The following is a 12,834-nucleotide window of genomic DNA, read 5'->3' as shown; positions in this document are numbered from 1 at the left end:
TTGGGGCGGCAAACAAGCTAGAGCCGCCCCTGATACTGGCATAAACACGCCTAACTAGTATAACCTGGAAAAAGAAGAACAGGAGGACTTGTGGCACCTTAGAGACTAACAAATTTATTAGTTAATTTATTAGTATTGCGGATACAGACTAACACGGCTGCTACTCTGAAACCTTTTAGTATAACCTGGCTAACCAGTCCTCTCACTAACCGACATGACTAACCAGTCCCCCTGAGCCCACACTGGGGGTAGACCGGTGTAGTTAAAAAGGTGTAACTTTTATGTGTAGACAAAACTGGAGTCGCCTTGCCCAGCCCTACAACCCCCCTTGGCAGAATGGAGGGCAGCGGCGCTGAGCTGTGGCAGGAAAGGGTTAAGGCGAGGGAGCAGGAGGAGGGGCCTGGTGCTTAAGCCTACTTCTGAGGCTTGACACTTCTGGCAGCAGTCAGTCTATTGTGGGTTGTTTGCAGATGCTCCTATTTAGGTCAAATTAGATGAGGGGGTGGGGGGGATTTTTTGCATGTGCCTGGGAGCAGTGGCCCAGTCTGTCTGGGCTGCCTGAGAGAGTTTGTGGTGGGGAGGTGAACTGGGGCTGCAGTCTGGGGAGGAGCTCGCAGGAATTGATGCAACCTCCATAGTGATAACCTTGGGCGATATTTCTCCTCCTCCCCCATCCCCGGGGAACAACAAAGAGACGGTTCAGAGCTGGGGGATGGCTGTCAGGCTCCCTTCTCCCATTCGCTCATTCCCCGACCGCCTTCTCCTCCTCCTGGAAGAGGATGTTGGCAGGGGCTCTGCAGGATCTGAGCCCTGGGGGCCACTGGCTGCCACAGAGGGAACCCCTCCCTTGACAATCATTTCCTCACCTTTCTACCTCATTTATCCAGCCTCACCGCACCTTGCTGTCTGGGCGTCAGCCGTGGCGCACGGTGGCTTTTCTCTATGGGAGCGTGGTCGCATGTCGAGAGTAGGAGACAGGGGGTCTGGGCTCCTGGGTTTTAGTCGCCATTCTGGGCCTTCGTGCCTCGGTTTCCGTGTCTGTAGAATGGGAGCATCATGAGGCTGCAAAAGACTTTGACATCCTCAGGTGGAAGGACTGAGCTCCATCGCTATTCGCTCTGTGTGCCAGGGCTGAAGGGGCACCTGTGCTCATGGCAATCTGGGGCCGGAGATGCCAAGCCTGGCCGTATATGACCATGAGCTGGAAGGTCTCCCTTCCATTCTAGAGTCTAAGAGAGTAAACGAGGTGCTCAGGGCGCCTGGTCTCAGGGGGCACTCTTGAGCCTCAATTTTCTAGTGTCCACTCTTTACTGGGTGCCTTAGGTTTTGGGGAGCCCAGCTGGAGACACCTCAGGCCTGGTTTTCAGGGGGCGTTGCACCCCCAGAGTTCCAGATGAATCGATAAGTGTTGAGGGTGTTTGACCCCCTCTGAAAAATCATACCCTGAGGGGGGACCCCAAAATGGAGGCACCCCAAATCAGTGGATACACAAACACTTTAGGCCCCAAATGAAAAAGGGGTTCCAAGTCCCTGGATAGGGCTGTTTGGCTTATGCCCCACTTGATTTGGGGCAGGGACGATTCTAATCTAAACTGCCTGCAATAACCTTCCAGCCCCCTGACTGTCTTTCCTCAGGCGGGGCGCAGTCATAGATCACTGCGTTGGGAGATCTTAGTCTATTTAGCTCATCAAAAGGGAGATCAAAGGGTGACTTGATTATGGTGTATACGTTCCTTCCTAGGGAGAAATGACCGGGTATTAAAAGGAGCTTTAATCTAGGGGAGAAAGTCCGAACGAGAACAAACGGCTGGAAGTGAAAGCCAGAGAAATGCGAAGTAGAAACAAGGCGCACATTTTTCACATTGTGGGTGATTGACCATCGGAACAAACGCCCAAGGGAAGTGGTGGGTTCGCCATCTCTTGATGGCCTTCAGAGCAGGACCAGATGCCTCTCTGGAAGATGTTTTAGCCCAGCCCAAGTTATGGGGCTCAGTACAGGGCAAACTGGGGGAAGTTCTCTGGCCTGTGCTAGGCAGGAGGTCAGATTAGATGTTTTAGTGGTTTCTTCTGGCCTTAATCCCCAAGCAGCTCTGAATGCTGAGCCGGGAATTCTTACTGTTCCACCCCCTTCTGTTTTCCATGCAGGGATCTACACCAGTAACAAGGACCCCATTTCCCACGGGGGCGGGGTGCTCCGGGCCGTGTGCAGCACCCCCCTCTCCTCCAGCCTCCTCGCGCACCAAGGCACCTCCTCACTCCCACAGCTCAACCGCTCCCCTTTTGCTAGCACCATCCCGGCCTCCTCCTCTTCCACGGTGTCCACCACCCAGGTAAGAACATGTGGCCGGGGAGGGAGGGGGGAGTTATAATACAAGAGGTGATTTGGACTGGCCCAGTAGCCTAGCAATGCAATGCAGCCTGGGGAGGGGGGGTTCCCCTACTTAGGAGCAGTACTGAGGAGGGACCTCTGTTGCTCCACAACCAGATGGGCGGGAGCATGCGGGAGACCTCACTTCCTGCACCGCTGCTCCCTGAGCTCCGTCTTGCCAGCACCCACTGACTCGGGGATTCAGTTCAGTGGAGCACTGCTGGTGGCCTTCTCCTCCTTCACAGACCACCCGGGATCAGAAGAAGGATGATCCCATGGTTAGGAGGCTAGCCCGGCACTTGGGAGCCCCAGTGCTCTTGTGACTGTAGTTAACTCTCTTAGCTGCCCTGTGTCTCAATTTCCCCCATCTGTAAAATGTGGCTAATAGCCCTGCACTGCCTGAGGATAAAAATGTTAGTTCATGGTACTACAGATGCTATGGTCATGGGGCCCATATAAGTACCTAAGACAAAGAGCAAGTCTGAGCCAGGATTGCCGTCTGATGTGTTCACCAACGGGATTGCTTCTCTGAGTTCAGAAACCAGCCTGATATTCAGCTGTTCGTCTGAACCGCTTGGATTGGGAAGCTCAATCAAGAGCAGGCTCTCTTGTGAAACTCCCGGTACTCCCTGCCTTTCTTTTTTATACTTTCCCTGTTGGCTGGGACCCATTTGGAAGTTCAGAGGAGGCGTGGGAATGCAACGTCGGGTTCCCCAGGCTGTTCAGCAAATGTTCTGTCTCTCTTGTTAATTTCCCACCTGCAGGTGTTCTCGCTGGCAGGATCCACCTTTAGCCTCCCCTCCTCGCACATTTTCGGAAGCCCCCTGACCTCTGGCCTGTCTATGAACCCTCTCTTGAACCAGTCTGAAAGCAGCCGGGCAGGTACGTGAATCAGAAGGTCTGTGAGTTCAGAACTCAGAAAGAGTCTCCCCGGAAGAATTGAGACAACCAGATCCACAGTTTCCCCTGCTGTCTCCCCATCCCAAGAGCTGGAAGGCCGAGGGTGTGTGCTGGGAAGAATGAACTGTTGAGATCAGTGGTGTCTTTGTCAGCTCATGCTATTTCTGCAATAGCAGAGCACTTGGCTGGGAAGCTAGCAAGCCGGGGCGGGGGGGTAGTCCCGTGATGAGAGCACACATGCTGGATTGTCCCTGGGAGACTCTTTGTCTCTGGGCGTGTACTAGAATGGTGAAAAATGTGACCGTTTTGAGAATTCGTCATTTTACACACTCGAGCTGCGCAAATGTAGGGAACATTTTTTGGAAAAGTTGACACAAAATTTTGCACTACAAATGTTCAGCTTTTGTTTTGGAGTGCTTTCGTCCCCCTTCGACGCTGGCTCCTCCATGAAATGCAACAAAACCAGCTATGTTCACACTGAAAATATTCTGGCACTGAATTTGACTTTGGAATGGTTCATTTCCCCTCTGCAAAACAGGCTCATTTGCTTTGGGAAAGGGCTATGCTCATGAGGGGGAAACCTCCTGCATGGTAGTGAATGTTTCTAACCCAGCGGGCCCATTTTGTAGTTTGCAAGAAAATGCACATAAAAGGCCCCGCACACTCCTGACTTCCAGCCGTTTTGCCTTTGGTTGTTGTGACTATCTCGCGCTCTTTGGGCCAGAATTTTCAGGCGCTCAGTACGTTGGATGCTGAACTCTTTGGAAAATCTAGCAGTAAGTGTCACAGCGGGGAGTTGCTGGGGGGTTGAGCCCCATTGCCAATGCCGATCCCTTGAATATCTGGCCCTGAGCCCTTTTGAAAATTGGGCCCCTTGTGTGTGCGGCACGTCGGTTTGTCTGCGTGAGAGCACATGCCTGCATGAGGAGCACGTACGAATGTTTACTCCTGTGTTTCCATACTTGTAAGCCCATGGAGAAGGTATATCGTATATGTGCATGCCATGGAGTGGGGGGACGGGGTAGGGGGGCTGTGGGAGCTGTTTGTCTGTCCTGGAGCTGGGGTGTAATTTCCAGCTCCTGTGGTCACACTAGTTCTCATACCCACGCTTGCTCTGATTGAAAATAGCCGCGACTGCATGGGCGGTGAGATGGGTAGTTGCCCGCGTACCATCCCATCTGAAACCTAAGTACGTACTTGGGGCAGCTAACCCTAACGCTGCTATGTTTAGCATGCTAGCATGGGTATGTCTACCTGGGCTGGAAATGACCCCTCTGGCTCCACGGTTGGACGTACCCTAAGTGTACGAGGAACGTAACAATAGTGCTGACGTTAACTCAAGAGTTAAAGACCCAATGCAACAACCCTTCCTCCTGCGAAGCGCCTGTCTAGTTGGTCTGGGAGAAAAGGATGGTACAGAAAGGTGCGTTTCCTCTTAACATGATGGGGGATGAAGGAAGCGGCACATCCACTCCCTTCTGCCGTTACTTGGCCAGGTGCGGAAGGATGAAGGAGAAGAGCTCACTTGCAGGGATGGTCTTGTGGGTGGGACTCAGGAGACCTGGACAAGTCACTTAGGGCTAGATTTTGGTCCTCCAATATCCTGAGTTCTGTTTAAAATCTGACTCTCAATGTCAACTTTTGACATTGCTCTTCTTGCTTCATCGGGACCCCAGAGCTGTTTCTTCAGCCACAGGGCCCTAAACGCTTCCTCTGAGGCTACAGCTACACTACAGGGGGGAGTCGATTTAAGATACGCAAATTCAGCTATGTGAATAGCGTAGCTGAATTCGACATATCGCAGCCGACTTACCCCGCTGTGAGGACGGCAGCAAAATCGACCTCTGCGGCTTCCTGTCGACGGCGCTTACTCCCACCTCCGCTGGTGGAGTAAGAGCGTCGATTCGGGGATCGATTTCTACCCGCCGATTCAGGCGGGTAGTGTAGACCCAGCCTTAGAGCAGTTGCCACAGGGGACCTCTTGCTTGTCACCTTTTAGAGTAGCAGCCGTGTTAGTCTGTATCCGCAAAAAGAAGAACAGGAGTACTTGTGGCACCTTAGAGACTAACAAATTTATTAGAGCATAAGCTTTCGTGGACTACAGCCCACTATGCATCCGAAGAAGTGGGCTGTAGTCCACGAAAGCTTATGCTCTAATAAATTTGTTAGTCTCTAAGGTGCCACAAGTCCTCCTGTTCTTCTTTTTGTCACCTTTTGGGATCTCTTTGTCCCCATCTCCTCCTGATCGGTCTTAGGCATTTGTTTGTTGTAGTTGAGCACCTGGGAATTGTTCATCTATTTATCCTGTGAGGTAGGGCAGGGCTACTAGCCTCCTCTTAGAGCTGGGGCTCCAAGGCATGGAGACACTAAATCACTCATGTGAAGTCCCGCAGGAGGCTTTTAGCAGAGGAGGGAATTGAAACCAGGTCTCCGGCTAGCACCATGACCACCGGGCCACCCTTCCTCCTGATACTGCATTCTGGGGATGAGTTAGACCCAACTGCTGCCTTCTGCTGCAGTTGTTCCCGAATCTCCTCTTCAGTCTTGCACCTTCTCTGGTAGCTCAAATGTCTTCATGTCCTCTAGAGTGACCTTCAGAAAAATGGCTACTTCTCCCCAAAGAGGAGGAGCCAGTTGAATTTGACTGACAGGCAAAGACTCCTATCTGGACGGGAAGGTGGGACTTCCATTCTACCTCCCATTCCAGGAGGGGCCTCTCGAAGGGGACTCCACGGGGCCGCTGCCTGGGAGGCTGCAGTCAGTAACCAGCTTGGGGCATTGCACCATCAATCACCCCGCCCCTGCCACCCTGCAGTGCTTCCCACAGGAAAGGTCCTGGATCCTTGCGTGCTATAAAGGCTCCTGAGATGAGGAGGGGACACAAGGAAGCCAACTGGTACAAGCTGGTGCTTACAGCATCTGACACATACCAGAGTGATGGGGGACATATGCTGGCTGAGTGGCAGACATGGGGGTGGGGAAGAGAAAGCGCCTGGCTGATGATTATAGTCTGCTTTTTTATTGGGGGGCTGGGGACACCACACACACACATACACACATAGCCTTGCGGGGGGGGGGGGAACTATCACACCCCATTTTACAGCTCAAGGCTGTTGGCTGTTCCCAGGCAAGCCACCAGCAGAGGTAGGAATGGAACCCAGGAATCCCGACTCTCAGAGCTGTCAGTTCTAGGCCACGCGTCCCTCCCAGACAGGTTGAGGTCTAAAGAGACGGTGTGGTCTCTGAGTGACTACAGAGAGTTCTTTCTCGGGTGGCTGGCTGTTGGGTCTTGCCCACATGCTCAGGGACTAACTGATCACCATATCTGGGGCTGGGAAGGAATTTCCCCCAGGTCAGATTGGCAGAGACCCTGGGGTTTCTTTCCCCTTCCTCTGCAGCCTGGGGCTCGGGTCACTTGTAGATTTAAACTAGTGCAAACGGCGGATTCCCTGTAACTTGACGTCTTTAAATCATGATTCGAGGACTTCAGTAACTCAACCAGAGGTCAGGGGTCTAGTACAGGAGCAGGTGGGTGAAGGTCTGTGACCTGCGACATGCAGGAGGTCAGACTAGATGATCACGATGGTCCCTTCTGGCCCTAAAGTCTATGAGACTGTTGGAGAGAGACCTTCGCAACCAAGGCAGCGGACTGTAAGGGGCTGCCATTTGCTCTCTGTTTGGACAGTGCCTAGCACACTGGGATACCTGGTACTAGTTGGGCCAGGAGGGTCTTGTTATAATAATAACCGTCTGCCCCAGAATAGGCGCCACAATCCATGCTGGCTGGATCCATCCTATCTAGTCTATCCAGGCTGTTCTCTGTCGTGTCTGAGTGCCATGCCATCTGGCTCTGCTCGCCCCTGTTCCTAGGGAGGGGTCGTGCTCCTGGGCAGCGACCTTTGAGATATAATGCACAATGCTTTGTCCAGCTCGGAAAGGGGGTGGCTCCAGTTTAGAATATGTCCGAGAGCCCTGTCTCTCCTAGGGACTTGCAGCATCTGAACACATCACAATCTCCAGATGTATTTACCCTCCCAACCCCCCCCTTGAGGGGGGCAGGGCAGGACTATTTAGCCCCATTGTACAGATGGGAAACTGAGGCACAGCGACTTGGGCAGCATCACACGGCAAATTTCCAGCAGGGAATTGAACGCAGCTCTCTGAAGTCCCAGGCTAGGGCCCTAACCACTCTCCTTCCTCTCAACTCAATGAACCGCTCCCCCCTCTTCCCCACCCAGAGCAGTGAAGGGGGGCAGTGGTTCCGGGGGCACCTGGCCAGCCTACAGACCCTACTGCCAGACCACGAGACAGGCGAACGGGGCTGTTATGTAAGGACAGTGGGGGGGGGGAAACTGCTCTGTGCTGCCACCTAGTGGGGGCTGTGGCCCTAGCAGCCCTTTGGCCCAGGCTAATAGTTGCTAGAGGCACAGGAGAAATGCTTTGTCTGCCTCTGTTTCCCCTCCCAGAGCCTGACCTGGAAGACTGCAGTTTTGGCTGCCGAGGAACCTCCCCGCAGGAAAGCCTCTCCTCCATGTGAGTGTCCTCCGACACGGGGGGTCAGGGGGCTCCACCAGGGGGTAGGGTGAGCCTTAGGTAATACCAGCGGGTGAGGAGAAACTGAGGAACACGGTGCGGGGAAGGGAGGCAGCCGCTTCTCAGTGTGGAGTGGAAGTTGTGGGTGGGGGACTAGGAAGAAGTGGAGCGGTGCAGAGACATCCCCTCCCAGTGTGGGGCAGAAGGGCTTGGGAAGGGGGATGTGAGAGGGCAAAGACCCATGGGCAAAAATTGGTGGGTGCTCTGCACCCACCGGCAGCTCCCCGCCCCAGCTCACCTCCGCCTCCGCTCCGCCTCTTCCCCTGAGCGTGCTGTGTGCCCACTTTTTCCCCCTGGCTCCCAGCGCTTGCTGTCATGAAACAGCTGTTTCGCGGTGGCAAGCACTGGGAGGGAGGAGGGGGAACATGGCGTGCTTGGGGGAAGAGGCGGGGCCGGGGCAGGGATTTGGGGAGGGGTCCAATAGGGGCAGGGAGGGGGTGGAGTTGGGGCGGGGACTTTGGGGAAGGGGTTGGAATGGGGGCAGGGCAGGGGTGGAGTCGGGGCAGGGCCCGGAAAAGTTGGCACCTATGTGCAGAGACAGTCACTTCCAGTGCAGGGCAGGGGAAAGGGTCTTCGGGTGGGTGGGGAGATGCAGAGACAGCCCCTCCCACTGTGGACTAGAGAGGGGTGAAGGATCCGAGTCCCATCTTCTCACACCCCTTCTCCCGGGGCCACTCCCCAGGTCCCCCATCAGCAGCCTCCCCACCCTCTTCGACCAGACCGTGTCCTGTAGCAGCAGCGGGCAGCTGGAGAACGTCCCCCAGGCCACCCCCAATATCGAGCAGCTCCTGGAGAAGCAAGGCAATGGGGAAGCCGGCGTAAACAGTGAGCCGGGCGGGGAGCGGGCTGGGGGACCCTATGGGGCTGGGTCCCCCAGGGATCTACCACCAGCTTCATGGCCAGCCATGCCTGGCACAGGGGTGGGCTTCTTCCCCTCTGTTTGGGGGTAAGAGTGGGGGAGGCCGCAGACAGGTGGGCTCGGCAGGGTGGGTAGAGTGGTGCTGAGACAGCCCCCCCTGGTATGGGGCAGGGGCTGGGAGGGTGAGGAGTGCAGACACAGCCCCTCCCAGGGTGGGGAGGAGAGCTCCGTGCTAACCTGTGCCAAAGTGGAGAGGACAGTGGGGGCTGGTACGCCCCTGTCCCTGCACAGTAGATGCTCTAACTGTGTCACCCCGTGTGCCCCCTCTTCTCCTTCCCACCCCTCCTCCCTTCCCTCCCCTCTTCCGCTGCCCCCCTCCTCTCTCTGCCCCCCCGCCCCATCCCCCTTCCCCCCTTTCGTTTCCCGCAGTTGTAGAAATGCTCAAGGCCCTGCACTCCCTGCAGAAGGAGAACCAGCGGCTGCAGGAGCAGATCATGACCCTGACAGCTAAGAAGGAGCGGCTGCAACTCCTCAACGTCCAGCTCTCTGTCCCCTTCCCAGTGGTGACCACCAGCAACGGCCCTTCCGGCCACGCCCAGTACCTCCTGCCTGCCAATGGTGAGGGGCCGCCTGGGACCGGGACTGGGGGGGATACGTAACGGTCTCGCCACCCCGGGAGCCTGCCACAGAGGGGCTCTCTGGGCCTGGGGGGAGGAGGTTTGAGGGATTTTATCACGGTGCATAAAACCACGCCGGGTCCAGCCATTGGCTGCACCTGCTGTCCCTCTGCGTCGCCGTGGTGATGCTGGGCTCTACCCCTGACTCCCTCCTCTCCCCTGCAGTGTGTAACAGCGACTCCCTGAGCATCAACAAGAACTCCCCCTGCAAGAACAGCTTTGGGATGGAGAACTCCCTCTCCACCTCCTCCGAGGTACAGTGGCCGCCGAGACCCTGCAGTGGGGCCCAGGGACTCCCCCACACTATATCGCTGCTCCCCATCAGCAGCACACAGCGATGGCCAGAACCCCTGGACTGAATGGGAGGGTGAAACCAGCCCGTACCCACCGCCCTGGGTGTTCTGTGATCTAAGGGGCTGGCGTTCTGCAGATGGAGTCAGGGAAATCGATGCCAGGACTGGGCAACAGGAGGCTCCTTAAGCTTTGCCGACTCATCTCCGGGGTGCATCCATCCCCACCCAGGGCGTGGAGGGCCGTGGTGGTGGGGATGTGCTAGGTGCTGTACAAAGGGAAGTGAGAATGCTGGCAATTTACTCTGCATCCCTAGAGATCGGGCATTTGGGTGTCAGCTTCCAGCCAGGCAGGTGAGAGCCCAGCAGCCTCACCCCACACGCAGCATTCCTGCCCCTAGCTGGGCACACCCCCCAGCTGCCATAGGGGGAGCTGAGCGGCCGAGAAACAGCACCCGAGGTTCAGTTCTCACCCTCTCTCCGTTTCTCTGCTTCTCCCCCCAGGATCCGCACTCGGGCTGCCCCAGCCGAAGCAGCTCGTCCCTCTCCTTCCACAGCACCCCTCCTCCCCTGCCACTGCTTCAGCAGAGCCCCACCTCGCTGCCCCTCCCTGGGGTGCAGCAGCAGGTCAACGGCCTGGCCAGGGTGACGGCCAGCTCGCTGGGGGGGAGTGCGGCAGCCAGTCACGGCCTGCCCACAGGGCCCGGGGTGGATGGCCTGCTGGGGAGCCTGGCGGGAGGCCAGCAGGTGCCCATGAATGGGCTGCTGGGGAATCTGAACGGCGCTCCGGCCGCCCAGCCGCAGAACCCTCTGACGCAGGCGAGCGGGCCACCCGCCCTACAGCTCTCCACCAGCCTGAGCAGGTGAGAGGGGCCCCCCCAGGTATCCCGAGGGGGAGCAGCACAGTCATCCCTGCATCTCCGACCCCCTCCCCCCGGCACAGCCTCTGTCTCCCTGCAGGGCTATGACCCCCGGCCCTTCGTTTCCTCTTTCCTCCAGAACTGCAGCCTGGTGTCCGGCTAGTTCTCTCTGTGCAAACCAACACCGGCATGCTCCCAAAGTTAGGTGTGCCCATGGCAAACTAAACATGTACATCCCAGACCACACAAACCCCAAAGCATGCACCAAGCAACATGTGACAGTGCATACTAACACACGTATGACAGCTATTGCTTGTGTTAGGCACTGTCCTTAATGACATGTGCGCGCCTAGTGAGAGAGACAGTCCCTGCCCTGAAGAACTTGCAATAGAAACAGACAAAAGGTGGGAGGGGAAACTGAGGCACGGAGCAGGCAGGTGACTTGCCCAAGGTCACACAAGTGGTCAGTGTCAGAGCTAGCATCCTGCGCACTGGACCGCACTGTCTCTCATAGAGGCAGCTTAGTTTGACCCGTAAGGGAAACTGAGCTTAAATGACTTCAGCCGTGTATCCTTACTGAGAAGCCGGGCTCACGGTTTGTGGCAGGGCTTCCCCTCTGAGACTGCTGCTCTCCTCGGGGCTGGGCATGCGGAAATACCCCAGCAGGAATGCAAGGCAGCGGGCTACGCTAACGTCCCGTCTTCCCTGCAGCGTGCCAGGCCTGAGCCCCCTGACGGAGCAGCAGCGGCACGTCCTGCACCAACACGAACACCAGCTGCAGCAGCTGCAGCAGATCCTGACGTCCCAGCCGCTTAATCCGGTAAGTGTCCCTGCGCCAGGTGTCTGCCCCCTCCAGCAAGGGCCCGGCCTGAAGTTTGGATTGGGGGAGATTTAGTCCAGTGAAGAAAGACTGACCATGGCCTGGCGCATCCGTTGCTATGTTTGCTAAAGGCCTTGTCTACGTGCACAAGTTGTGCCAGTTTAACTGTGGGCTTATCTACATGTCTTTAAACTGGGACCAATGCTGTGGAGATCAGCCCTAAAATCAGTTCTTAAACCAGTGCAACCCCCTGTGTGGACATGCTCATTCTGGCTTATTTTGGGGTTAGTTTAAACTGATTCCCAGTCCCACACAAAGTTCCACCACTTTGAGTAAACTCTGTTTATACTCTCGCCTTAGTTAAACCAAAGCCAATGTTTGTGTAACCCACACACCTCCTGGGTGCGGTGTTCTGTCCCCTCTAGTGGCACCGAGGCCACTTAGAGATTAATGACTCTGCTACAGCCTTAGGGAAGAGCCACGTGGCTTTTAGCTCATGCAGTAGAGACTCATGCACTAAGCTTCAGCAGTCCCAGGTTCGATCCCGTCTGCTGACGACCAGGGTCTGTCGGTGTTACATTTGCACTGTAGTTTGAGGTCTGACTGCCGCTCCGGTAGGCGTTCCCACACAAGCACGGTTGAAAATAGCAGCGTAGACACGGCCGTGTGGATTTCAGCGCATGCTGTGAAAGCCAAACCAGAACCCAGGGCGTTGCTAGCCTGTGGCACCGCATCTACACTGCTGTTTGGAGCAGTGACAATCACTCGGGTACAGGTAGCTCGATAATGTCTACCTATGCTGCCGTCACCGCTCGGATCGCAGTGTAGATGTGCCCTCTGTGTGCTGATCAGGTCCCAGGGAGCCGTCAGCCCGGCCCCGCCCCGACACCACCCTTTCCCGCCCCTATTGGACCCCTTCCCCAAATCCCCGTCCCCGCCTCTTCCCCGAGCGCGCCGTGTTCTCCCTCCTCCCCCATCCCTCCCAGCCACGCAAAACAGCTGTTTCGCGGCGCAAGCGCTGGGAGCTAGGGGGGAAAAGCAGGCACGCAGCACCCTCCGGGGAGGAGGCGGAGGCGGGGGGGGGGAACTGCCGGTGAGTGCCGAGCACCCACCAATTCTTCCCCGTGGGCGCTCCAGCCCCGGAGCACCCACGGAGTCAGCGCTTATGTCAGCAGGTAAATGGGGCATCCATGTGCCGTGAACGGAAAAACACACAGACTTGGCATTTGGTAGGCGGGCAGAACCAGTGCAATTGATACGCCAAACCTGGAAGTTTGGTGAAGCGGGAAAGGCAGTGCCTAACAAAGGCCTGTTGAATTCCACTGACTTCACTGGGGAATAGCCCTGATCTACACCGGTGTCAGTGAGATCTGGCCCTGGGTAGGAGTGGGGCCAGACTGTTTACCTTACAATCTCGTCTCGTTTGCTTTGCCGGGCATTGCATCAATTTGGCATCCAGCGGTGTGC

General features: G+C 56.3%; 1 protein-coding gene across 7 annotated transcripts in view; it reads left to right on the top strand.

The window, feature by feature from the left end:
* The window catches only part of MLLT6 (MLLT6, PHD finger containing), a 76,225-nt gene that overhangs the window by 52,698 nt on the left and 10,693 nt on the right, over nucleotides 1-12,834 (top strand). For 5 of the 7 annotated variants that reach the window (XM_042844561.2, XM_008162706.4, XM_008162705.4 and 2 more), the window contains 8 exons: nucleotides 2,146-2,330; nucleotides 3,133-3,250; nucleotides 7,735-7,801; nucleotides 8,544-8,686; nucleotides 9,150-9,338; nucleotides 9,563-9,651; nucleotides 10,192-10,550; nucleotides 11,259-11,367. In XM_042844561.2, coding sequence (XP_042700495.2) covers nucleotides 2,146-2,330; nucleotides 3,133-3,250; nucleotides 7,735-7,801; nucleotides 8,544-8,686; nucleotides 9,150-9,338; nucleotides 9,563-9,651; nucleotides 10,192-10,550; nucleotides 11,259-11,367 — 1,259 coding nt within the window. The remainder of the gene's footprint in view (nucleotides 1-2,145; nucleotides 2,331-3,132; nucleotides 3,251-7,734; nucleotides 7,802-8,543; nucleotides 8,687-9,149; nucleotides 9,339-9,562; nucleotides 9,652-10,191; nucleotides 10,551-11,258; nucleotides 11,368-12,834) is intronic. The other 2 variants (XM_008162707.4, XM_065577484.1) reach the window with 1 other exon arrangement.

Source organism: Chrysemys picta, chromosome 24, assembly GCF_011386835.1.
Source record: "Chrysemys picta bellii isolate R12L10 chromosome 24, ASM1138683v2, whole genome shotgun sequence".
NCBI classification, from domain to species: domain Eukaryota; kingdom Metazoa; phylum Chordata; order Testudines; family Emydidae; genus Chrysemys; species Chrysemys picta.
This window is presented reverse-complemented; position numbering and strand designations above follow the sequence as displayed.